The sequence below is a fragment of the Mytilus galloprovincialis genome, chromosome 3, assembly GCF_965363235.1.
Source record: "Mytilus galloprovincialis chromosome 3, xbMytGall1.hap1.1, whole genome shotgun sequence".
Lineage (NCBI taxonomy): Eukaryota > Metazoa > Mollusca > Bivalvia > Mytilida > Mytilidae > Mytilus > Mytilus galloprovincialis.
The window spans coordinates 5,185,904-5,211,156 of record NC_134840.1 but is presented as its reverse complement, the minus strand read 5'-3'; the positions used below and the strand labels follow the sequence as shown (position 1 = coordinate 5,211,156).

General features: G+C 35.8%; 1 protein-coding gene across 1 annotated transcript; it reads right to left on the bottom strand.

The window, feature by feature from the left end:
• Positions 1-1,418: 1,418 nt before the first annotated feature.
• On the bottom strand, positions 1,419-24,054 carry LOC143067016 (UNC5C-like protein). Its single transcript, XM_076239943.1, has 5 exons — positions 23,929-24,054; positions 18,383-19,552; positions 3,485-3,628; positions 2,838-2,999; positions 1,419-1,941 (listed from the first exon to the last, which is right to left on the bottom strand). Exons 1-5 carry the CDS (start codon positions 23,935-23,937, stop codon positions 1,648-1,650), a joined length of 1,779 nt encoding a protein of 592 aa, XP_076096058.1. The 5' UTR covers positions 23,938-24,054; the 3' UTR covers positions 1,419-1,647.
• Positions 24,055-25,253: the final 1,199 nt, after the last annotated feature.

The following is a 25,253-nucleotide window of genomic DNA, read 5'->3' as shown; positions in this document are numbered from 1 at the left end:
ACTACGGACAGTCAAGATTCCATGGAATTAATACAATTTATCAGAAACAATGATTTCACAACAGACAGTTAAAAGTCAGAAGGACAACTACTAAGGAATAGTATCTTAACAAATGCATTTACGAGTACAGGACATGAAGACAATAACAGCAACAGGTATATCATTTAATAGAACCAAGTTTGCAGGGCAGGAGGACAATTACAAAGGAATAGTATCTTAACAAAGGCAATCACGAGTACAGTACATTAAGACAATATCAGGAACACGTATCTCATTATTAGGGCCAAGATTGCAGAGCAGGAGGACAATAACAAAGGAATAGTTTCTTAACAAAGGCAATCACGAGTACAGGACATGAAGACAATAACAGGAACAAGTAATTATTTAATAAAACCAAGATTGCAGGGCAGGAGGACAATTACAAAGTAATAATATCTTAACGAGGGCAGTCACGAGTACAGGGTTTGAAGACAATAACAGGAACAAGTATATCATATAATAGAACCAAGATTGCAGGGCAGGAAGACAATTACAAAGGAATAGTATCTTAACAAAGGCTGTCACGAGTACAGGACATGAAGACAATAACAGGAACAAGTATATCATTTAATAGAACCAAGATTGCAGGGCAGGAGGACAATTACCAAGGAACAAGTATTTCACCACAGACATCCAGGACATGACTTATTTTACTCAATTATGGATATTGCTCCTTATTTAAGGCCGTACTTTGACCTATAGTTGCAAACGTCTACGTCATTATTTTTTTCTGGTGGACAGTTGTCTCATTTTGGAATAACAACATCTTCTTGTCATTATTTTATTTTACTAAAAGCATCAATAAGAGTCTATGATAGTTGGACAATGACGAGGAAAACTAGTTTCTCACTGCAAACAAGACAATAAGATCTCTTAACAACAAAAATACATCCCTTACTTTAAAAAAAGTGTTCCTTTTCCCTTTAATCATTGATGTAACAAATAACCCTTCAAATGCACCAGGACCACAGCAAACTGGCCATGAATAGGCGTATTATCCACTTCTTAGTTTGTTTGTATGAACCATTGAGTACACGTTGGACAATTACCGGTAATTAAATCTCTTATGATGTGCATTTTTGTAATCAGGACTTTGAAAAAGGGAAAGTGTGGTGCAAAAGGAAGAGCTATCATGTGTATTAATAAACGCATTATACATACCAGGATTAAAATGTTGTTATCCATACGGGTGTTTCGTCTACAAAAGACTCACCAGTAAATTCAGTAGTATCACCATATTTATTTATCAGTAGAATTAATAACATTTATTTTTAAAGATTTGAAGAATTTTTGTCATTTTTTTTGCAATATTAGGGACGAAATAGTGGCTCTAGACATACTTCCTACCTTCTGCTCCAAAACTGTGGTATGAAGTGATATAAGCTATAAAGTTATTTTATTTACAACATGCCGGCCGATATTTACACAAGTTTTAATACAATATATTCAGAATTATAGCACAATCCTTTTGTCTCCTGTTTAAGTTCTTACACATATCTGTACATACGTGTTTCCCTAAACAAAAGAAGATATTTGTATAGTATAACTGAAGAAACTTAAAACAAATCTTTTGAAACGTTGAAAAATTAGAATGATCTATTTTTTCAATCATAGGATTTTGTCTTCTATGGCGGAAACAGCGTCTAATCGTCCCATTTGATGAAGATGAGGCTTCAACTCGTGGAGTCCACGTCCGTCACCAATCCATTTTTCAAGAATAATCTCTGTTGGACTTTTTGGACAATTTTGCTGTTCCAACCATCTTATTTGTTCAAACGAGTATCCGATTTTCTCTGCTAAAAGTCTATAGTCTCTTTCTCCTTTTATATCTAATTTAAGTATTAAATCCTTCATAACCTTTCTTTGTGTTCCTGGATGTCTTTTCAATGCTAAGGGAGATATCTGAAAGCAAATAAAGACTACTATTTACACAGGAAATGTGGGATTTTCCCGTAGAACAAGTAGATCTTCACGTACTACGGATATTTTGGAAGTACATTGAGCCTTGTGCTTTATATTACATATATGTTTCATTGTTTTTATTAAATATGTGTCTTTCTTCTTTTATGACATAACAGAAAGTAACATATCGCTGGGATGCTATTAGGCACTGGGGGAGCAGGAACTGATTGACCCCCCCCCCCCGCGATTCCTACTGTTAGACCCGGTTTGTGGTAGGGTTCGTGTTGTTTATCCATTTTTTTGTTTCTGTTTTAATAGACCGTACAGTAACCGTAAAGTTGTTAATTTCTGTGTCATTTGGTCTCTTGTGGAGAGTTGTATCATTGGCAATCATACCACATCTTCTTTTTATATGTAAATTTTTCTTCTGATCATGGTGCTTTGTGTCTTTCTTTGGCATACGATTAGTATTGCTCCTATGTATATTCTTTCTTAAAAAAATAGAAAACAAAATCAAAACAAAATACTTCGAAACTGAATAATCGTTTGTGTAACTATCTTGGAGTGATTACTCCTTAACCATTGGCATTTTTCTTTTATGGAATTTTCTATCATTTAAGCTGTACTAAGGAAGTTTGTTGACTCATTTTGTTTACTCATGTATAAATAGTAATCACTAGAAAAGACAAGGATATCGTTTCAGTTAGTTTAATCCGCCAACTTCAACAAAATGCTTGTGCCAAGTCGGGAATATGACAGTTGTTTTTATTCGTTTTATGTGTTTGAGCTTTTTAATTTGCCATTTGTTAAAGAACTATCGGTTTTGAAAAGTACTTGGAGTTCGGTATTTTAGTTATTATACATTTTGTAACATGACATAATTATAAAACAGTTACCTCTCTATATTCATCGGAAACTTTCAAAGTTCTTTCTTTTTCGGATGGATTCTGACTATACGTAAAGTCACAAACAATTTTCCATTCTGAATTTCCTGACGGATGTATCAGAAATTTACATGAAGGTGATAAAGAGTTCCACACACTTTTAAAATCAATCATCTACAATATAAAATGTGTAGAGTAAAGAAGTGTGAAATATTTAGGTGAAGTATTATTAATATATATCCAGCATTTAATACCAGACAAACATATTTGTTGAAACTGCATGAGAGCATGTCACTATTGCACTCAAAGTGGTATATGCTTTCCTTTATTGTTGTTTCAGTCGTGTACACTTTAATGTTTGTTATTCCTTTTCTTTGACTTCTAATTTCCAATATATTTATTAAGATGACTTAAGAACCTTTCACCTAAAAGTATAAAGCAGATCTTTGACAGCAGTTATTTCAAAGAACGTGCATAATTACCCGAGTTTGCTCACTAAATTTTTTTATTGTAAAATCAGATAGGTAGACTATCATGTCAATACATTCACATACAGTACTTGCCAAAACATCTCTAAACAATAGGTGCACTATGTTTTAGTTTAGTTGATGTATTGTTTTGAGAGAGATCCATAAAGGTCAGTGAAATATTTACCATACCTGACACTTATTACCGTCGTTTTCCCATCCATTCGAAAGCTTTGATAGACTGACTATAATATCTTCACCATTGTCTTGAATAAATAATGGCTGAGGTACATCTGCTTGCTTTTCATTCAGTTCCTTCGATGACTTCAAGATATTCTGAAAAAAACAAGTATGTATCAAAATAACTTCAGTAACAAAAAACAAAAACAACTTAAAATTGATTGTAAGTTATAATGAAATGTGTATGACTTACAAGTATTTTCACTTTTAAGATTTTTTTATTTAGACTAAACCTTAATAATCTAGTGGTTCAAATAATACACTCGGAACATTTAGACCTACTCCAAAAAAATTGATAGTGCTGGGTTTAATGAAATAGTTGTTACTTTTATTGTCCCGTCGCAGTTCTAGAAGAGACCGGTTGGAGACATGGGCGTCAAGTTGGTTACCTATTCCCTATTCCCTATTCGTTACCTATTCCCTATTCCCTATTCGTTACCTATTCCCTATTCCCTATTCGTTACCTATTCCCTATTCCCTATTCGTTACCTATTCGTTACCTATTCCCTATTCCCTATTCGTTGCCTATTCGTTACCTATTCCCTATTCCCTATTCGTTACCTATTCGTTACCTATTCCCTATTCCCTATTCGTTACCTATTCGTTACTTATTTGATTTTTAATATCCTTCCCCCTTTTTAATTATGGCATGGAATAGTTTAATATGGCTGCCGTTACCATGGAAACGGCACAATTGTGAAAAAAATGAGTTTTTGGTTTTTGGTGAACTGTTTGGATATGCTTCAACTCAGAATCATCATATTTTAAAACAATGTAGGTGCCCACTATATACAGGTGTTGGATGATTTTGGCGATCATTGGAACTACTATGTTGCCATGGAAACTACACCAAAATTTTCAAAATTCTAAAAATGCTCAAAACTTCATGAAACTTCACAGTAATGATGAGCAACATTGGAGTTGGAATTTCCAAAATAGGTATTGTTACCATGGAAACAATGCAAAAAGGTCAAAAATTTCAAAAATAAGAATTTTCCGCAAACTGGATGAAACTTTACAGGAATGGTAACTGGCATAGGCAGAGTTGGATTTTGAAGTTAGAATTTTCAAAATGGCCGCCGTAACCATGGAAACAGCAAAAATATCAAAAATTCAAAATGTTCAAACTTAATGAAACTTTGCAAAAATGTTACTAGACATCTGTAGATGCTCTCTTTGACTTTGGAATTGTCAAAATGGCTGCCGCTCACCTGGTAATAGGGGGAAGGGGTGCCTTCCGTTATTGCTAGCAATTACAAATCTAGTTGTTAATAGTCTTACATATGGTAATAGTTCTGAATTGGTTGAGGTAAAATGATCTTTTTATGACTTATTTATATGTGTTTGTGCTCAACCGATCCTTTTACTTCATGTTCGATACGCATTTGTTCCTTACTTGTTTTTTTATACGTTCTAACTGCTTTATGTCCGTATGTTTGAAGATGGATCTTGGTTCGACGGGATGAAATCACCGTGTTAGCGCTTGCTAAAAAACGAAGATGTGGTATGATTGCCAATGAGACAACACTCCACATTAGACCAAAATGACACAGAAATTATCAACTATAGTTCACTGTACGGCCTTCAACAATGAGCATAGCCCAAACCGTGTAGTCACCTATAAAAGGCCCAGACATGACAACCTCATACAATTCAAACAACAAAACTGACGGCCGTATTTCATATACAAAAAAATAAACGGAAATATGTAACACAAAAACAAACGATAACTACTTAATTTCAGGCTCTTGTCTAGGGACAGGCACATACTTACATAATGTGGTAGAGTTAAACATGTAAGCAGGGTGTACATCGTTTCGGAGCATGCTATTACCTTCTTTAATTCGTTCCATCACTCGCTTATAATTCGCTTATAATACGTGTATCTTACGTTGCACCTTTTAAAACATGATTTTCAATTGTTTTGTTGTCTCTGGTGGAAGATTTGGGCTCTTAGAGGTGATATAACTCTATAAGTGCATTTGTATCCGTTCCAGCGGTCGGATAATACCCTGTTAAATATTCGTTACTAATTCGCTTTTAAAAAGTTTGTTGTACGTTGCACCTTTTAGAAAAGGATTTCCAATTGTGTTCATATCTCTGGTGGTAATAATGTGTTCTTATAGATGAAATACCCCTATAAGCGCATATGTACTCGTTCCAGCGATCGGTTAATACCCTGTTACCTATTCGTTACCTATTCGTTACCTATTCACTTATAGTACGTTTGTTGTACGTTGCACCTTTTAGAAAAGGATTTTCAATTAAACGTGTTTTAATTGTGTTCATGTCTGGTGGTAACAATGTGTTCTTAGAGATGAAATGACCCCATTAGAGCGCATGTACCCGTTCCAGCGCTCGGTAAATAACCTGTTACCTATTCGTTACTTATTCGCTTTTAATGCGCGGGGTATACGCTGCAACTTGAAATAAATCGTGTTTTAATTGTGTTCATGTCTGGTGGTAACAATGTGTTCTTAGAGATGAAATGACCCCATTTGAGCGCATGTACCCGTTCCAGCGCTCGGTAAATAACCTGTTACCTATTCGTTACTTATTCGCTTTTAATGCGCGGGGTATACGGTGCACCTTGAAATAAATCGTTTTTTAATTGTGTTCAGGTCTCTGGTGGTAAGAATGTGTTCTTAGAGATGAAATGACCCTATTAGCGCGCATGTACCCGTTCCAGCGCTCGGTTAATACCCTGTTACCTATTCGTTACCTATTCGTTACCTATTCGCTTATAATACATTTTTTTATACGTTTCACCTGTTAGAAAAAGATTTTCAATTATGTCCAGGTCTCAGACGGTAACAATGTGTTCTTAGAGATGAAATGACCCCATTAGAGCGCATGTACCCGTTCCAGCGCTCGGTAAATAACCTGTTACCTATTCGTTACCTATTCGCTTTTAATACGCGGGGTATACGCTGCAACTTGAAATAAATCGTGTTTTAATTGTGTTCATGTCTGGTGGTAACAATGTGTTCTTAGAGATGAAATGACCCCATTTGAGCGCATGTACCCGTTCCAGCGCTCGGTAAATAACCTGTTACCTATTCGTTACCTATTCGCTTTTAATGCGCAGGGTATACGCTGCAACTTGAAATAAATCGTGTTTTAATTGTGTTCATGTCTGGTGGTAACAATGTGTTCTTAGAGATGAATGACCCCATTAGAGCGCATGTACCCGTTCCAGCGCTCGGTAAATAACCTGTTACCTATTCGTTACTTATTCGCTTTTAATGCGCGGGGTATACGGTGCACCTTGAAATAAATCGTTTTTTAATTGTGTTCAGGTCTCTGGTGGTAAGAATGTGTTCTTAGATATGAAATGACCCTATTAGCGCGCATGTACCCGTTCCAGCGCTCGGTTAATACCCTGTTACCTATTCGTTACCTATTCGTTACCTATTCGCTTATAATACATTTTTTTATACGTTGCACCTGTTAGAAAAGGATTTTCAATTATGTCCAGGTCTCAGACGGTAACAATGTGTTCTTAGAGATGAAATGACCCCATTAGAGCGCATATACCCGTTCCAGCGCTCGGTAAATAACCTGTTACCTATTCGTTACCTATTCGCTTTTAATGCGCGGGGTATACGGTGCACCTTGAAATAAATCGTTTTTTAATTATGTTCAGGTCTCTGGTGGTAAGAATGTGTTCTTAGAGATGAAATTACCCTATTAGCGCGCATGAACCCGTTCCAGCGCTCGATTAATACCCTGTTACCTATTCGTTACCTATTCGTTACCTATTCGCTTATAATACATTTTTTTATACGTTGCACCTGTTAGAAAATGATTTTCAATTATGTCCAGGTCTCAGACGGTAACAATGTGTTCTTAGAGATGAAATGACCCCATTAGAGCGCATGTACCCGTTCCAGCGCTCGGTAAATAACCTGTTACCTATTCGTTACCTATTCGCTTTTAATACGCGGGGTATACGCTGCAACTTGAAATAAATCGTGTTTTAATTGTGTTCATGTCTGGTGGTAACAATGTGTTCTTAGAGATGAAATGACCCCATTTGAGCGCATGTACCCGTTCCAGCGCTCGGTAAATAACCTTTTACCTATTCGTTACCTATTCGCTTTTAATGCGCAGGGTATACGCTGCAACTTGAAATAAATCGTGTTTTAATTGTGTTCATGTCTGGTGGTAACAATGTGTTCTTAGAGATGAATGACCCCATTAGAGCGCATGTACCCGTTCCAGCGCTCGGTAAATAACCTGTTACCTATTCGTTACTTATTCGCTTTTAATGCGCGGGGTATACGGTGCACCTTTAAATAAATCGTTTTTTTAATTGTGTTCAGGTCTCTGGTGGGAAGAATGTGTTCTTAGAGATGAAATTACCCTATTAGCGCGCATGTACCCGTTCCAGCGCTCGGTTAATACCCTGTTACCTATTCGTTACCTATTCGTTACCTATTCGCTTATAATACATTTTATTATACGTTGCACCTGTTAGAAAAGGATTTTCAATTATGTCCAGGTCTCAGACGGTAACAATGTGTTCTTAGAGATGAAATGACCCCATTAGAGCGCATGTACCCGTTCCAGCGCTCGGTAAATAACCTGTTACCTATTCGTTACTTATTCGCTTTTAATGCGCGGGGTATACGGTGCACCTTTAAATAAATCGTTTTTTTAATTGTGTTCAGGTCTCTGGTGGGAAGAATGTGTTCTTAGAGATGAAATTACCCTATTAGCGCGCATGTACCCGTTCCAGCGCTCGGTTAATACCCTGTTACCTATTCGTTACCTATTCGTTACCTATTCACTTATAATACGTTTGTTGTACGTTGCACCTTTTAGAAAAGGATTTTCAATTGTGTTCATGTGTGGTGGTAACAATGTGTTCTTAGAGATGAAATTACCCTATTAGCGCATATGTACCCGTTCCAGCGCTCGGTTAATACCCTGTTACCTATTCGTTACCTATTCGTTACTTATTCGCTTTATATACGTTTGTTGTACGTTGCACTTTTTAGAAAAAGATTTTTACTTGTTTTCATGTCTCTGGTGATAACAATGTGTAATTAGAGATGAAATGACCCTATTAGCGTGCATGAACCCGTTCCAGCGCTCGGTTAATACCCTGTTACCTATTCGTTACCTATTCGTTACCTATTCACTTATAATACATTTGTTGTACGTTGCCCCTTTTAGAAAAGGATTTTCACTTGTGTTCATGTCTCTGGTGGTAACAATGTGTAATTAGAGATGAAATGACCCTATTAGCGTGCATGTACCCGTTCCAGCGCTCGGTTAATACCCTGTTACCTATTCGTTACTTATTCGCTTTATATACGTTTGTTGTACGTTGCACTTTTTAGAAAAAGATTTTTACTTGTATTCATGTCTCTGGTGGTAACAATGTGTAATTAGAGATGAAATGACCCTGTTAGCGCTTATGTACCCGTTCCAGCGCTCGGTTATTACCCTGTTACCTATTCGTTACCTATTCACTTATAATACGTTTGTTGTACGTTGCACCTTTTAGAAAAAGATTTTTACTTGTGTTCATGTCTCTGGTGGTAACAATGTGTAATTAGAGATGAAATGACCCTGTTAGCGTGCATGTACCCATTCCAGCGCTCGGATAATACCCTGTTACTTATTCGTTCCTTATTCGCTTTTAATGCGCAGGGTAAGTATACGTTGCACCTTGAAATAAATCGTTTTTTAATTGTGTTCATGTCTTTGGTGGTAACAATTTAATCTTAGAGACGAAATGACCCTATTAGAGTGCATGTACCCGTTCCAGCGCTCGGTTAATACTGTAAACCAACTTAATTTCGCGAGCGATTTATTTTCGCGATTTTCGCGAGTAGAAAAATAACGCGAAAATAAATCGTCGCGAATATGTAAAACTTGGATCTTTCCTTATTAAACTTCATCAAGTAAATCAGAAAATCGCGAAATTAAATAGCCGCGAATTGGTCAAGAAAGGGTAAAACGCGAAATAAAGTATTCGCGAAAATAAGTTGCTTTACAGTACCCTGTTACCTATTCGTTACCTATTCGTTACTTATTCGCTTTAAATACGTTTGTTGTACGTTGAAATCCTTTTCTAAAAGGTGCAACGCACAACAAACGTATTATAAGTGAATAGGTAACGGGGTATTAACCGAGCGCTGGAACGGGTACATGCGCGCTAATAGGGTCATTTCATCTCTAAGAACAAATTGTTACCACCAGAGACATGGACACAATTAAAAAACGATTTATTTCAAGGTGCACCGTATACCCCGCGCATTAAAAGCGAATAATTAGAAATCCTTTTCTAAAAGGTGCAACGTACAACAAACGTATTATAAGTGAATAGGTAACGAATAGGTAACAGGGTAATAACCGAGCGTTGGAACGGGTACATGCACGCTAATAGGGTCATTTCATCTCTAATTACACATCGTTACCACCACAGATATGAACACAAGTGAAAATTCTTTTCTAAAAGGTGCAACGTACAACAAACGTATTTAAAGCGAATAAGTAACGAATATGTAACGAATAGGTAACAGGGTATTAACCGAGCGCTGGAACGGGTACATGCGCTCTAATAGGGTCATTTCGTCTCTAAGATTACATTGTTACCACCAGAGACATGAACACAATTAAAAAACGATTTATTTCAAGGTGAAACGTATACTTACCCCGCGCATTAAAAGCGTATAAGGAACGAATAAGTAACAGGGTATTATCCGAGCGCTGGAACGGGTACATGCACGCTAATAGGGTCATTTCATCTCTAATTACACATTGTTACCACCAGAGACATGAACACAAGTGAAAATCCTTTTCTAAAAGGTGCAACGTACAACAAATGTATTATAAGTGAATAGGTAACAAATAGGTAACGAATAGGTAACGAATACGTAACGAATAGGCAACAGGGTATTAACCGAGCGCTGGAACGGGTACATGCGCGCTAATAGGGTCATTTCATCTCTAAGAACACATTGTTACCACCAGAGACATGGACACAATTGAAAATCCTTTTCTAAAAGGTGCAACGTACAACAAACGTATTATAAGTGAATAGGTAACGAATAGGTAACAAAGTATTAACCGAGCGCTGGAACGGGTACATGCACGCTAATAGGGTCATTTCATCTCTAATTACATATTGTTACCACCAGAGACATGAACACAAGTGAAAATCCTTTTCTAAAAGGTGCAACGTACAACAGACGTATTTAAAGCGAATAAGTAACGAATAGGTAACGAATAGGTAACAGGGTATTAACCGAGCGCTGGAACGGGTACATATGCGCTAACAGGGTCATTTCATCTCTAAGAACACATTGTTACCACCAGAGACATGAACACAATTGAAAATCCTTTTCTAAAAGGTGCAACGTACAACAAACGTATATAAAGCGAATAAGTAACGAATAGGTAACGAATAGGTAACAGGGTATGAACCGAGCGCTGGAACGGGTACATATGCGCTAATAGGGTCATTTCATCTCTAAGAACACATTGTTACCACCAGAGACATGAACACAATTGAAAATCCTTTTCTAAAAGGTGCAACGTACAACAAACGTATTATAAGTGAATAGGTAACGAATAGGTAACGAATAGGTAACAGGGTATTAACCGAGCGCTGGAACGGGTACATGCGCGCTAATAGGGTAATTTCATCTCTAAGAACACATTCTTACCACCAGAGACCTGAACACAATTAAAAAACGATTTATTTCAAGGTGCACCGTTTACCCCGCGCATTAAAAGCGAATGGGTAACAAATAGGTAACAGGTTATTTACCGAGCGCTGGAACGGGTACATGCGCTCTAATGGGGTCATTTCATCTCTAAGAACACATTGTTACCGTCTGAGACCTGGACATAATTGAAAATCCTTTTCTAACAGGTGCAACGTATAAAATAATGTATTATAAGCGAATAGGTAACGAATAGGTAACGAATAGGTAACAGGGTATTAACCGAGCGCTGGAACGGGTACATGCGCGCTAATAGGGTAATTTCATCTCTAAGAACACATTCTTACCACCAGAGACCTGAACACAATTAAAAAACGATTTATTTAAAGGTGCATCGTATACCCCGCGCATTAAAAGCGAATAAGTAACGAATAGGTAACAGGTTATTTACCGAGCGCTGGAACGGGTACATGCGCTCTAATGGGGTCATTCATCTCTAAGAACACATTGTAACCACCAGACATGAACACAATTAAAACACGATTTATTTCAAGTTGCAGCGTATACCCCGCGCATTAAAAGCGAATAGGTAACGAATAGGTAACAAGATTATTTACCGAGCACTGGAACGGGTACATGAGCGCTAATAGGGTAATTTCATCTCTAAGAACACATTGTTACCACCTGAGACATGGACATAATTGAAAATCCTTTTCTAACAGGTGCAACGTATAAAAAAATGTATTATAAGCGAATAGGTAACGAATAGGTAACAGGGTATTAACCGAGCGCTGGAACGGGTACATGCGCGCTAATAGGGTCATTTCATCTCTAAGAACACATTCTTACCACCAGAGACCTGAACACAATTAAAAAACGATTTATTTCAAGGTGCACCGTATACCCCGCGCATTAAAAGCGAATAGGTAACGAATAGGTAACAGGTTATTTACCGAGCGCTGGAACGGGTACATGCGCTCTAATGGGGTCATTTCATCTCTAAGAACACATTGTTACCGTCTGAGACCTGGACATAATTGAAAATCCTTTTCTAACAGGTGCAACGTATAAAAAAATGTATTATAAGCGAAAAGGTAACGAATAGGTAACGAATAGATAACAGGGTATTAACCGAGCGCTGGAACGGGTACATGCGCGCTAATAGGGTAATTTCATCTCTAAGAACACATTCTTACCACCAGAGACCTGAACACAATTAAAAAACGATTTATTTAAAGGTGCACCGTATACCCCGCGCATTAAAAGCGAATAAGTAACGAATAGATAACAGGTTATTTACTGAGCGCTGGAACGGGTACTTGCGCTCAAATGGGGTCATTTCATCTCTAAGAACACATTGTTACCACCAGACATGAACACAATTAAAACACGTTTTATTTCAAGGTGCACCGTATACCCCGCGCATTAAAAGCGAATGGGTAACAAATAGGTAACAGGTTATTTACCGAGCGCTGGAACGGGTACATGCGCTCTAATGGGGTCATTTCATCTCTAAGAACACATTGTTACCGTCTGAGACCTGGACATAATTGAAAATCCTTTTCTAACAGGTGCAACGTATAAAATAATGTATTATAAGCGAATAGGTAACGAATAGGTAACGAATAGGTAACAGGGTATTAACCGAGCGCTGGAACGGGTACATGCGCGCTAATAGGGTAATTTCATCTCTAAGAACACATTCTTACCACCAGAGACCTGAACACAATTAAAAAACGATTTATTTAAAGGTGCATCGTATACCCCGCGCATTAAAAGCGAATAAGTAACGAATAGGTAACAGGTTATTTACCGAGCGCTGGAACGGGTACATGCGCTCTAATGGGGTCATTCATCTCTAAGAACACATTGTAACCACCAGACATGAACACAATTAAAACACGATTTATTTCAAGTTGCAGCGTATACCCCGCGCATTAAAAGCGAATAGGTAACGAATAGGTAACAAGATTATTTACCGAGCACTGGAACGGGTACATGAGCGCTAATAGGGTAATTTCATCTCTAAGAACACATTGTTACCACCTGAGACATGGACATAATTGAAAATCCTTTTCTAACAGGTGCAACGTATAAAAAAATGTATTATAAGCGAATAGGTAACGAATAGGTAACGAATAGGTAACAGGGTATTAACCGAGCGCTGGAACGGGTACATGCGCGCTAATAGGGTCATTTCATCTCTAAGAACACATTCTTACCACCAGAGACCTGAACACAATTAAAAAACGATTTATTTCAAGGTGCACCGTATACCCCGCGCATTAAAAGCGAATAGGTAACGAATAGGTAACAGGTTATTTACCGAGCGCTGGAACGGGTACATGCGCTCTAATGGGGTCATTTCATCTCTAAGAACACATTGTTACCGTCTGAGACCTGGACATAATTGAAAATCCTTTTCTAACAGGTGCAACGTATAAAAAAATGTATTATAAGCGAAAAGGTAACGAATAGGTAACGAATAGATAACAGGGTATTAACCGAGCGCTGGAACGGGTACATGCGCGCTAATAGGGTAATTTCATCTCTAAGAACACATTCTTACCACCAGAGACCTGAACACAATTAAAAAACGATTTATTTAAAGGTGCACCGTATACCCCGCGCATTAAAAGCGAATAAATAACGAATAGATAACAGGTTATTTACTGAGCGCTGGAACGGGTACATGCGCTCAAATGGGGTCATTTCATCTCTAAGAACACATTGTTACCACCAGACATGAACACAATTAAAACACGTTTTATTTCAAGTTGCAGCGTATACCCCGCGCATTAAAAGCGAATAGGTAACAGTTTATTTACCGAGCACTGGAACGGGTACAGGAGCGCTAATAGGGTAATTTCATCTCTAAGAACACATTGTTACCACCTGAGACATGGACATAATTGACAATCCTTTTCTAACAGGTGAAACGTATAAAAAAATGTATTATAAGCGAATAGGTAACGAATAGGTATTGAATAGGTAACAGGGTATTAACCGAGCGCTGGAACGGGTACATGCGCGCTAAAAGGGTGATTTCATCTCTAAGAACACATTCTTACCACCAGAGACCTGAACCCAATTAAAACACGATTTATTTCAAGGTGCACCGTATACCCCGCGCATTAAAAGCGAATAGGTAACGAATAGGTAACAGGTTATTTACCGAGCGCTGGAACGGGTACATGCGCTCTAATGGGGTCATTTCATCTCTAAGAACACATTGTTACCGTCTGAGACCTGGACATAATTGAAAATCCTTTTCTAACAGGTGCAACGTATAAAAAAATGTATTATAAGCGAATAGGTAACGAATAGGTAACGAATAGGTAACAGGGTATTAACCGAGCGCTGGAACGGGTACATGCGCGCTAATAGGGTAATTTCATCTCTAAGAACACATTCTTACCACCAGAGACCTGAACACAATTAAAAAACGATTTATTTAAAGGTGCACCGTATACCCCGCGCATTAAAAGCGAATAAGTAACGAATAGGTAACAGGTTATTTACCGAGCGCTGAAACGGGTACATGCGCTCTAATGGGGTCATTTCATCTCTAAGAACACATTGTTACCACCAGACATGAACACAATTAAAACACGATTTATTTAAAGGTGCACCGTATACTCCGCGCATTAAAAGCGAATAAGTAACGAATAGGTAACAGGTTATTTACCGAGCGCTGGAACGGGTACATGCGCTCTAATGGGGTCATTTCATCTCTAAGAACACATTGTTACCACCAGAGATATGAATTTAATTGAAAATCCTTTTCTAAAAGGTGCAACGTACAACAAACGTACTATAAGTGAATAGGTAACGAATAGGTAACGAATAGGTAACAGGGTATTAACCGATCGCTGGAACGAGTACATATGCGCTTATAGGGGTATTTCATCTATAAGAACACATTATTACCACCAGAGATATGAACACAATTGGAAATGCTTTTCTAAAAGGTGCAACGTACAACAAACTTTTTAAAAGCGAATTAGTAACGAATATTTAACAGGGTATTATCCGACCGCTGGAACGGATACAAATGCACTTATAGAGTTATATCACCTCTAAGAGCCCAAATCTTCCACCAAAGACAACAAAACAATTGAAAATCATGTTTTAAAAGGTGCAACGTAAGATACACGTATTATAAGCGAATTATAAGCGAGTGATGGAACGAATTAAACAAGGTAATAGCATGCTCCGAAACGATGTACACCCTGCTTACATGTTTAACTCTACCACATTATGTAAGTATGTGCCTGTCCCTAGACAAGTGCCTGAAATTAAGTAGTTATCGTTTGTTTTTGTGTTACATATTTCCGTTTATTTTTTTGTATATGAAATACGGCCGTCAGTTTTGTTGTTTGAATTGTATGAGGTTGTCATGTCTGGGCCTTTTATAGGTGACTACACGGTTTGGGCTATGCTCATTGTTGAAGGCCGTACAGTGAACTATAGTTGATAATTTCTGTGTCATTTTGGTCTAATGTGGAGTGTTGTCTCATTGGCAATCATACCACATCTTCGTTTTTTAGCAAGCGCTAACACGGTGATTTCATCCCGTCGAACCAAGATCCATCTTCAAACATACGGACATAAAGCAGTTAAAAGGTAGAACGTATAAAAAAACAAGTAAGGAACAAATGCGTATCGAACATGAAGTAAAAGGATCGGTTGAGCACAAACACATATAAATAAGTCATAAAAAGATCATTTTACCTCAACCAATTCAGAACTATTACCATATGTAAGACTATTAACAACTAGATTTGTAATTGCTAGCAATAACGGAAGGCACCCCTTCCCCCTATTACCAGGTGAGCGGCAGCCATTTTGACAATTCCAAAGTCAAAGAGAGCATCTACAGATGTCTAGTAACATTTTTGCAAAGTTTCATTAAGTTTGAACATTTTGAATTTTTGATATTTTTGCTGTTTCCATGGTTACGGCGGCCATTTTGAAAATTCTAACTTCAAAATCCAACTCTGCCTATGCCAGTTACCATTCCTGTAAAGTTTCATCCAGTTTGCGGAAAATTCTTATTTTTGAAATTTTTGACCTTTTTGCATTGTTTCCATGGTAACAAGACCTATTTTGGAAATTCCAACTCCAATGTTGCTCATCATTACTGTGAAGTTTCATGAAGTTTTGAGCATTTTTAGAATTTTGAAAATTTTGGTGTAGTTTCCATGGCAACATAGTAGTTCCAATGATCGCCAAAATCATCCAACACCTGTATATAGTGGGCACCTACATTGTTTTAAAATATGATGATTCTGAGTTGAAGCATATCCAAACAGTTCACCAAAAACCAAAAACTCATTTTTTTCACAATTGTGCCGTTTCCATGGTAACGGCAGCCATATTAAACTATTCCATGCCATAATTAAAAAGGGGGGAGGATATTAAAAATCAAATAAGTAACGAATAGGTAACGAATAGGGAATAGGTAACGAATAGGTAACGAATAGGGAATAGGGAATAGGTAACGAATAGGCAACGAATAGGGAATAGGGAATAGGTAACGAATAGGTAACGAATAGGGAATAGGGAATAGGTAACGAATAGGCAACGAATAGGGAATAGGGAATAGGTAACGAATAGGGAATAGGGAATAGGTAACCAACTTGACGCCCATGTTGGAGACCCCGCCAAAAATATAATTGAAACCTTGTTGATAATTTGAAAGAAGTTAGTTTAAAACTTCTATATCTGGTGAGTTAATTTTATATTATCGTGAAACTACCTTTTTACATGAAGAAAAAAAAACCTATAGGAAACTGGTGCTAGCTTTATACACACATACTATTATTTAGATATAGGAAGGTGTGGTGTGAGTGCCAATGCGACAACTCTCCATCCAAATAACAATTTATAAAAGTAAACCATTATAGGTCAATGCACGGCCTTCAACATGGAGCCTTGGCTCACACCGAACAATAAGCTGTAAAGGGCCCCAAAATTACTAGTGTAAACCCATTCAAACGGGAAAACAAACTCTAATCTATATAAAAAAACGAGAAACGAGAAACACGTATAAATCATATAAACAAACGACAACTACTGTACATCAGATTTTTGACTTAGGACGGGTGCAAACATTTGCAGCGGGATTAAACGTTTTAATGGTACCAAACCTTCTCCCTTTTTCTGAAATAATAGAATAACATCACAACATAGAAACAACACACGATAAAATATCAATTGGAAGGCTTAACTCAATCAAAAAAATGTAAATTAACACACTATGAACGAATTAATTTGATCTGCGATACCTGAATGCAAATACATAGGTAATAAAATATAGGGTCAACATTCAAGGCAAAAAAGCAAACAAACAAGTTTAAACAAAGCCATGGCAATACACCACCGCGGAATACTTAATAACCCTTAGAAAATAATCATTTAAAAAAAAACGGTTTTCATAATATACATATAGCCATATAGTTAACCAATATACAGTCAATACCATATTTTATAATTCGTTTCTGTTTCATTTGTTTTTAGTTGTCTTTGAAATAGAAGATTCTTAACATAAGATCTGTTAGTGAAGCAACAGTAAAAACTAGAAGACAACTTTTTGACCATTAACATGTTGCCCAAATAAGGACAAGAATACGTTCATAGTGTGCATGTAAAAGTACTACACAAGGAAGTGTAAAAAGGAAATCCTCATTCAAGGTCATCTACCCGCGTTCACAAATCAGCAGTGTATGGATCTTCAAGTCGGTTAACCGGAACACCATTCTTCTCCCACGTTTCTATATTTCGTTAGTATGTTTACTTTCGTTGTCTAGAAGATATAATTTTTTTTATAGAAAGTACATATTTGGTAGCATGTATATGATGTGCATATTTGGTAAAATATCATTCTTTTTAACATGATATCTTATCAAATGTGTCATTATCTAAATAAATTGTTAGTACATATATTAAAATGCTTAATAAAATGATCCTGGATTACAAGATGTTATTTCATGACATACGATTTACATAAATTAATCGGCCCTCTTGCGGGAAGACGAAGGGCACACATTGTTAGATATTTTGTCTTATATTTTAGAGTTAATTTTGGCGAAATAAATACCTTTCAAACATAGTTATATCATCAAGTTTGCTGACTATCGTATTTGACGATATTTTACTAACTTACCTTCATTTCAGTCGAATCGTCTTCATAGTTATTAATGCAATATATTCTAACTGTAAACATTCTCCTGATCTGGAATGGAGTGGTAAAGGCTAAAAGTTTAACTGCTTTTACGGCTGTCCTTCCTTCCAAACTTTCTCCAATGAGAGTATATAATGTGAAATGGTTCAGATGCAGCACTACTTGATTTGGTGTAATCTCTGTTCTACACGTTTCATCGGAATCTAGTTTATTCCATTCCGTATTTGTTTCATGAATATCATTTTCTCTATAATAAACGAAGAGTTTCCAATCTTTGTCGTGACTGACTGCACTGTGAGGAAAAGATAATTTCACCGGTTTGAGAAACTGTATTGATGGTTGACAAACAACCACAGGACTTAACATAGTGCAGGATTTTGTCAGTTGTGGATAGAGAGAAGAGTCCCATGTGATACCCAAAGTAACGTGTGTATCTTCCTCAAGTGCTCCATAAGGTATCTCTAATCTCACACCTAAAACAGTTAATTCGCCACCTGCTTTAGTTACCAATCTATGAACAAAAGCCCCTTCCTGGGGTAGGTTATTATCATCACACGATGTTTGAGGGTTTATAAACAGTAATGAAGTAGGTCTATCAATAGCATTCTGTCTTTCTAGCATGTACTTTCTCTTCTGTCTATGATTAATGATATCCATGTCATCAATACCTACGATGTCTGTGGAATTTGTTTTTTCTTTGTAATAACTTTGAGCAATTGCAACAACTTGTGAATCAGGCTGACCATGACCGTACACATTTGCCGTTTCATCGCTTGATATGCTTGTATTCGCCTTCTTCCTATTAATGCTGATTGTGAATTGTGGACCAATAGAGCGTACCCCACATCTAGAGTGATTTGCGACATGATCATTTTCATCATATTGATCGGCGGAACATCCAGAAGAAATATCCCGCATTTCAATAGCACTGTCATTGTCTTTCCTTCGTCGAGGAATGTCATGGTCATTTTGTTTGACATAAATATCTGTTTTATTATTGTTTTCAATTTGACTTAATTCACCATCAGTTGATTCAGATTTATATCTCTTGCTCTTTGTACATATATATCTATATATCAAAAATACCACCACTCCTATAGAAATTGATAGTCCAGTTACTGCAATGATCAACGTAGCTATCAAAAGAATTGACTGAAAAAAAAATGAATCAAGTATGAGCTGGAAAAAATATATTATTAAATTATATATATGGTTATGTTGTATAATGTATTAATTAGCTTCTATGATTTTACCTTACAGGCCATCACCGTTTAGATAACATAGAAGATGTCCAAGTATAATGTGACAAGACATGACTTGAACATAAAGACAATACAATGCATAACGTAATGAAATATGGTACCCGTTCTGTTTTTGACGAGTTTTACAAAACTCCGAAGGCATATTGTCTTTTTGACCTATTCCTGATTTCCATTCTCAATTGTATTTCATACTGAATATTTCAGAGGAAACCAACATAACCGTGACTCCACAGTTACAAAATAAAACCAGAAAAAAATATCGGGAAAACTGATATGATTATGATGATGGACTTCCAACGACAAATATTACAAATATTACATGCAAATTAGGACAAAACCATGTGAATATGAAATGAATATGACCCCAATTTATACTGACGCACTCAGACGTATAAATTATCGATTATTCTACCTTTGATTTCGTGAAATATCAGCCGCGAACCACAATGCGAACCTTATTTTGATAGCAAACGCAACAAACGAGTAGAAAAGCTTCATGTTGTGTCAACCGGCTGACAGTATTAGATATCTTTACGCAGAAAAAAACAGATAATCATTCAATCACGTACCTCTCTTTCCGTTAGATTATTCAATCACGTACCCCCATTTCCGTTGGATCATTCAATCACGTACCCCCATTTCCATTAGATCATTCAACAACGTGCCCCTCTTTCCGTTGGACAGTTTGACACTTGAGACGAAAACAAGCTTGATTAAGTTATTAATTTCTGTGTCATTTGGTGTCTAGTTGAGAGTTGTCTCATTAGCAATTATACCACATCTTCTTTTTTTTTTTATATTGAAAACATCTTCTCCTACGTTGTGATATTGTTGATAGCTTCTCAGACATTGTGACGTCGCTGATGCTGCCTGCTCACGTCTCAAAGTCGCGACCCGATAAGATTTGTAATTGAGAACACTAATGTAATATTAGTTATCTAATAAAAGAATCTTATCTGATCTGAAATAACGTAGCGACCGACCAGGGGGATATAGGTGTCAGACCACCAATTAAAAATCCCTATCTGTTCAACCAAATTTTGCAATTTTCACAGCTTTCTAAATATTTTACCTTAAGTTTAACCTTATAGAAACCAGGTATATCCTTAATTGTACATGTATCAGCTTTCTACATGCTAATTTTCACCATACCTTTAAAGCCTTCTAACAAAATAACTGGCCTTCAAACAGAGGTACTCCAAAAAAAAACAAACAAAAAACACCTGGTTTTCTGCAAATCTAAAATTAGTATACTATGGAGCGCATTAATCCTCAATTTTTAATGCAAACTCATAGACAAGTAAATTTTGGCTCAAAATGATCTAGATATATTTCTCTTTCACCAAAAGTTTCATTTCTGCAAATTTGTTGGTTAGTTTAAGTAAACAAGGACATCAAAAGCTCTATTTTGTGTCAGAGTGGGGCTACTTTTACATACGTTCTAAATTGGAGGGAGTAATTGGTGGTCTGACACCTATAGTCGAAGAGAATTACGATGAAGATTGATAGTTCACATGGTATCATTCCGCATGACGACTAACTGGATACATTATTCTTAGTTGACCAGTCTTTACTCTTACTGCTTAGCAGAAAGGCAGCAAATACCAAGTTTTAGTTCCTTTTAGTTCATTATTCAGTTCATGTATAACCTTCCCCATTCAAGGTCAAGTATTAATTACGAAGTAAAAGAAAGATCTATGGAAGAGATGTCACACTCCTGACAGATGATTAAGTTCTACAAAATAAAATCAGCTGTATAATTCATTGATAAAGAAACACAATATAATGAAATTGGGCTAATGTGATACACAAATTGGGCTAATGTGATACACAAATTGGGCTAATGTGATACACAAATTGGGCTAATGTGATACACAAATTTTCATTTAGGAGCTTTTCTATCAAGTCTAATTATTAGACGTACAATTCTTATTGTATACTGTTTAACTCGAGACTCATATTTCAAACATAATGATGTTAACAGTAATTATTACAGATCGACTGCATGGTCAACTTTGAAAAGATGTATGCATAGCCCCGTAGGAGGCCCGATGCATAAGTTATCGGACCAACAACATCAAATGAAATCAGACTCAAAAGACCACAATTTCTATCGAACTGGCGATGAACGGGCGACATTCAGTACAATCGAACATACCGACAAACCGTCGACATTTAGTACTATCGGACAAGCCGACAAACCGGCGAGGACATTATGACCTATTGAGGACATTTCTAAGGTCGGACTGATGGCAATAAATACAATAGTCCAATGATAATATTTTGCGAAGGCTTTATGATAAATCCTTTACAGTGTTTAGCACAAGTAAATGAACAACTTTAGGGGAATTTTAAAAGAGTATTATTACAAGTGTGGAAAACCAAGTTATGAAGGAACAAAATTATTTAAAAGATTTTTTTAGCTACTCAGGAAGTAGGACAATAATTTATTTTTTACCTGAATAGCTAATGAATGAGAGATATAATTTTATGAAGATAATGATGTATAACAAGTATAGCAATTGAAATATTTTCCTTGTTCGTAATAAAAGAAATATTTTGACCCGAGATAAGTATGTGTTTTATCTGAAACTATTTTGGTTTATCTGGATCTATGAGTTAAACAAACTATTTACAAATTAGAATTAATGTGAAGTAATATATCTTAAAATTGTTTAAGTATATGTTAGAAAAGATTTATTTGTTGACAATTTCCTTATCTGTTTGATCTAACCAATTTAATCGAAGCAAACACGTTAAAAAATTCACAAATACTATTTATGTTTAAAATACAACATGACTTACACTCAAATGTATTTGTGAAACAACAAATGAATAGTATAGAAAACAAATATAAAATAAGATCTATTCTAGATATGTTCAACGAAACAGAAACCATATGCAACACCAAAAACACAATAACAAAACACTACACAGGAAACCGAAGTCAACAAAAAGAACCCCGTAAAAATGGGAGACATCATAAAGTGACAGACAGTAACACGTAAGTCAGTCAGAGCAAACATATACAACAAAGCCATATCGCTATTTCTTTAAAAAGATTATATTAAGTATTCAGTAAGTCCTTGAGTAAAACTATGTAAACACAGTGGCGGCGATTTATGAGCGAAATATTTGAAAAAATGTACACTGCTGATAAAAATATCAAAAATGATTTAGTAGGTATATTTTACGACCCGGAAAATATAAATGCACCCACTACATCTGATTCAATTATGATATACCAAGAATTCTGATGCAATGTATATACTTCATATATATTCAAACGTTTATACATAAATTCAATATCTTAAAACATGCAATTGCAAATCACAAAATCTAATCTAAAAAAGATTATAATGATTTTTGAAAGTCATAAATCTATTGAAAGATTAACTTTTTGAAAAAGCCAAAAAGACGCTAGAGAACTTCAGATAGCCAAAAAACGTTTCCATTTATCTTTGCCTCATTTATAGAGACAAAACAATGTAAAGCTTGACATGTGAAATAATATTAGTTATCACTTCTTCTATATCTAAAATCATGAAAAAAAAAGAAAAAAAAAAAAAAGAAAAGAGAAGAAACTATTGAAAACCTATTTATAGGTGGCACGGTAGTATTTGCATTCCAGAATTTAGGTTGCTCTTTTGTGTACCCTACCTAAGTTAATGTATCTGAGCAGTGTGATTGGACAAAAAATCCAGTATCAACTGAAATACTTTCCCAAACTGAGGGATGAATCAGGTGTAGAAAAATATGAAATAATTTTACATACAGATGAAAATGATTTTTTTTAATTTTTTTTAAAATTTTGTATTCACTGCACGATAAAAGACCTAAAAGCACTAGTGGCTTTAGGTTTTTAAAAATAGCAAAAAAAGTAAACGGTCATGATACACATTCAAATTCATTTCTGAATAGTAAAATGAAAGTACTTCAGTTAACTGTGAATGTAGAATTTTTCGCAGTGTTAGAAATGGGTGAAAATTCTAAAAATCATTATCCCCTATGGGCCAGGAAATACCACCGTGCCACCTATATAGGAGGCATCTACTGAAATTATATGATTCTTGTCTAGTATCATAAATTCTTTTTTTAAAATTATCCATATCTGGCTCTTGTCTAACTAAGCACGTTTCTTCTTTTACTGTTTTAAAAGTAATATTATTTTGTTTTGTGTAAAATATAAAAAAAATAGTTCGATTCTGAAACAAAAAGTATATTTGCATTATTATGAAAGAAATCTATTTTTTAAATCGTACTTACATTACCCATGGTGTATTATTAATTAAATGTAATATTCAACTCTCCTCATTTGTGTTTTTAATCAAAAAACTCCGGATATTATAATTAATCACAAAGCAATACTTCCTATCATATAAATTCTATCTTTTTTCCTGAACTTTATAGGCAGGAAGTGTATCATCAATTTCGACAATAATAATTCTTCGGTTCAATGAACATTCTGGTTGAATTTCATTTATATTCCTTTAATTTCTGATTAAAAAATCTTGGGTTTCTTTGGGTTTTTTACTTTTATTTGTACAGCTATATTTCATGTTTTAATGATATAATACATAACCATTTGATTCACGTTTCCCCCCTCATATATCATGTGAGATTAGAACAAGTTTTTTTCTATGAATTGCCGGAATAGTATACTAAATATTTACCACAAGTAATTACTAGCAGGAACTTTTAAAACTAGTGGGGCTAACATATTACTTGCGCAAATGACTTGTGGCGCAAAAGGGTATAATTAAGGCGCAGTGGATTTCTCCCAGATTTATACATGATCATTTATTTTATTTAGTAAATAGATATGAGTGACAGGAAAGGGTTTGCAGGTCAAGTTATGCATGGATAAGATTGTTTGCATATGATTTCGAACAGTTATTACGATTTTGAAACTGACCCTGTTAAGCCAAACACTTTTAATTGTAAGAGTTATCTCCCCAAACACTGTTTTTCTTGTATACAAATCTCTTTGGCAACCGTTAAAGATTACGACAAAATTATTTCACCAATATGCTCGTTATATCCTCAGGATCTTCAAAATAATTTTGACTGAAGCGGTCCGGAAACTCCATATGAGAGTTATTTCCCCTTCTGTATTTAAAATAAGTAAAATTTAATTGTGATTGGTAAACCATAAGTGATAGAGACCTAGGTTCATTTGATTTGAGGTCCTTGGTCCAAAAAAAAAAAAAAAAAGAAAATAGGGTCAAGGTCAAAGGTCAAGGTCATTTCTAAATTTGGATTTTGGCTTATTTTCACTTCTTTTCAAACACGATATAAGATATTGACAACATGTTTTTACTAAATTGTAAGTTGCGACATGTTGTAACACATAGATATTGGTTTAAAGTGTACGCTTAGTTCAAATTAGAGTTTTCTCTCCTCTTTTTTTTTTTTAATAAATATGCATATGGTGATATAACTCATGAACCAAATATAATTAAGACCTAGGGTCTCTTGATTTGAGGTCCTTGGTTGATGACCTTGAAATTGAGCTTAAGGTCATAGGTTAAATTGACGTTCTAGATTTTGACCTTTGCTTTTACCTCATATGTATACATGATAAAGCCATG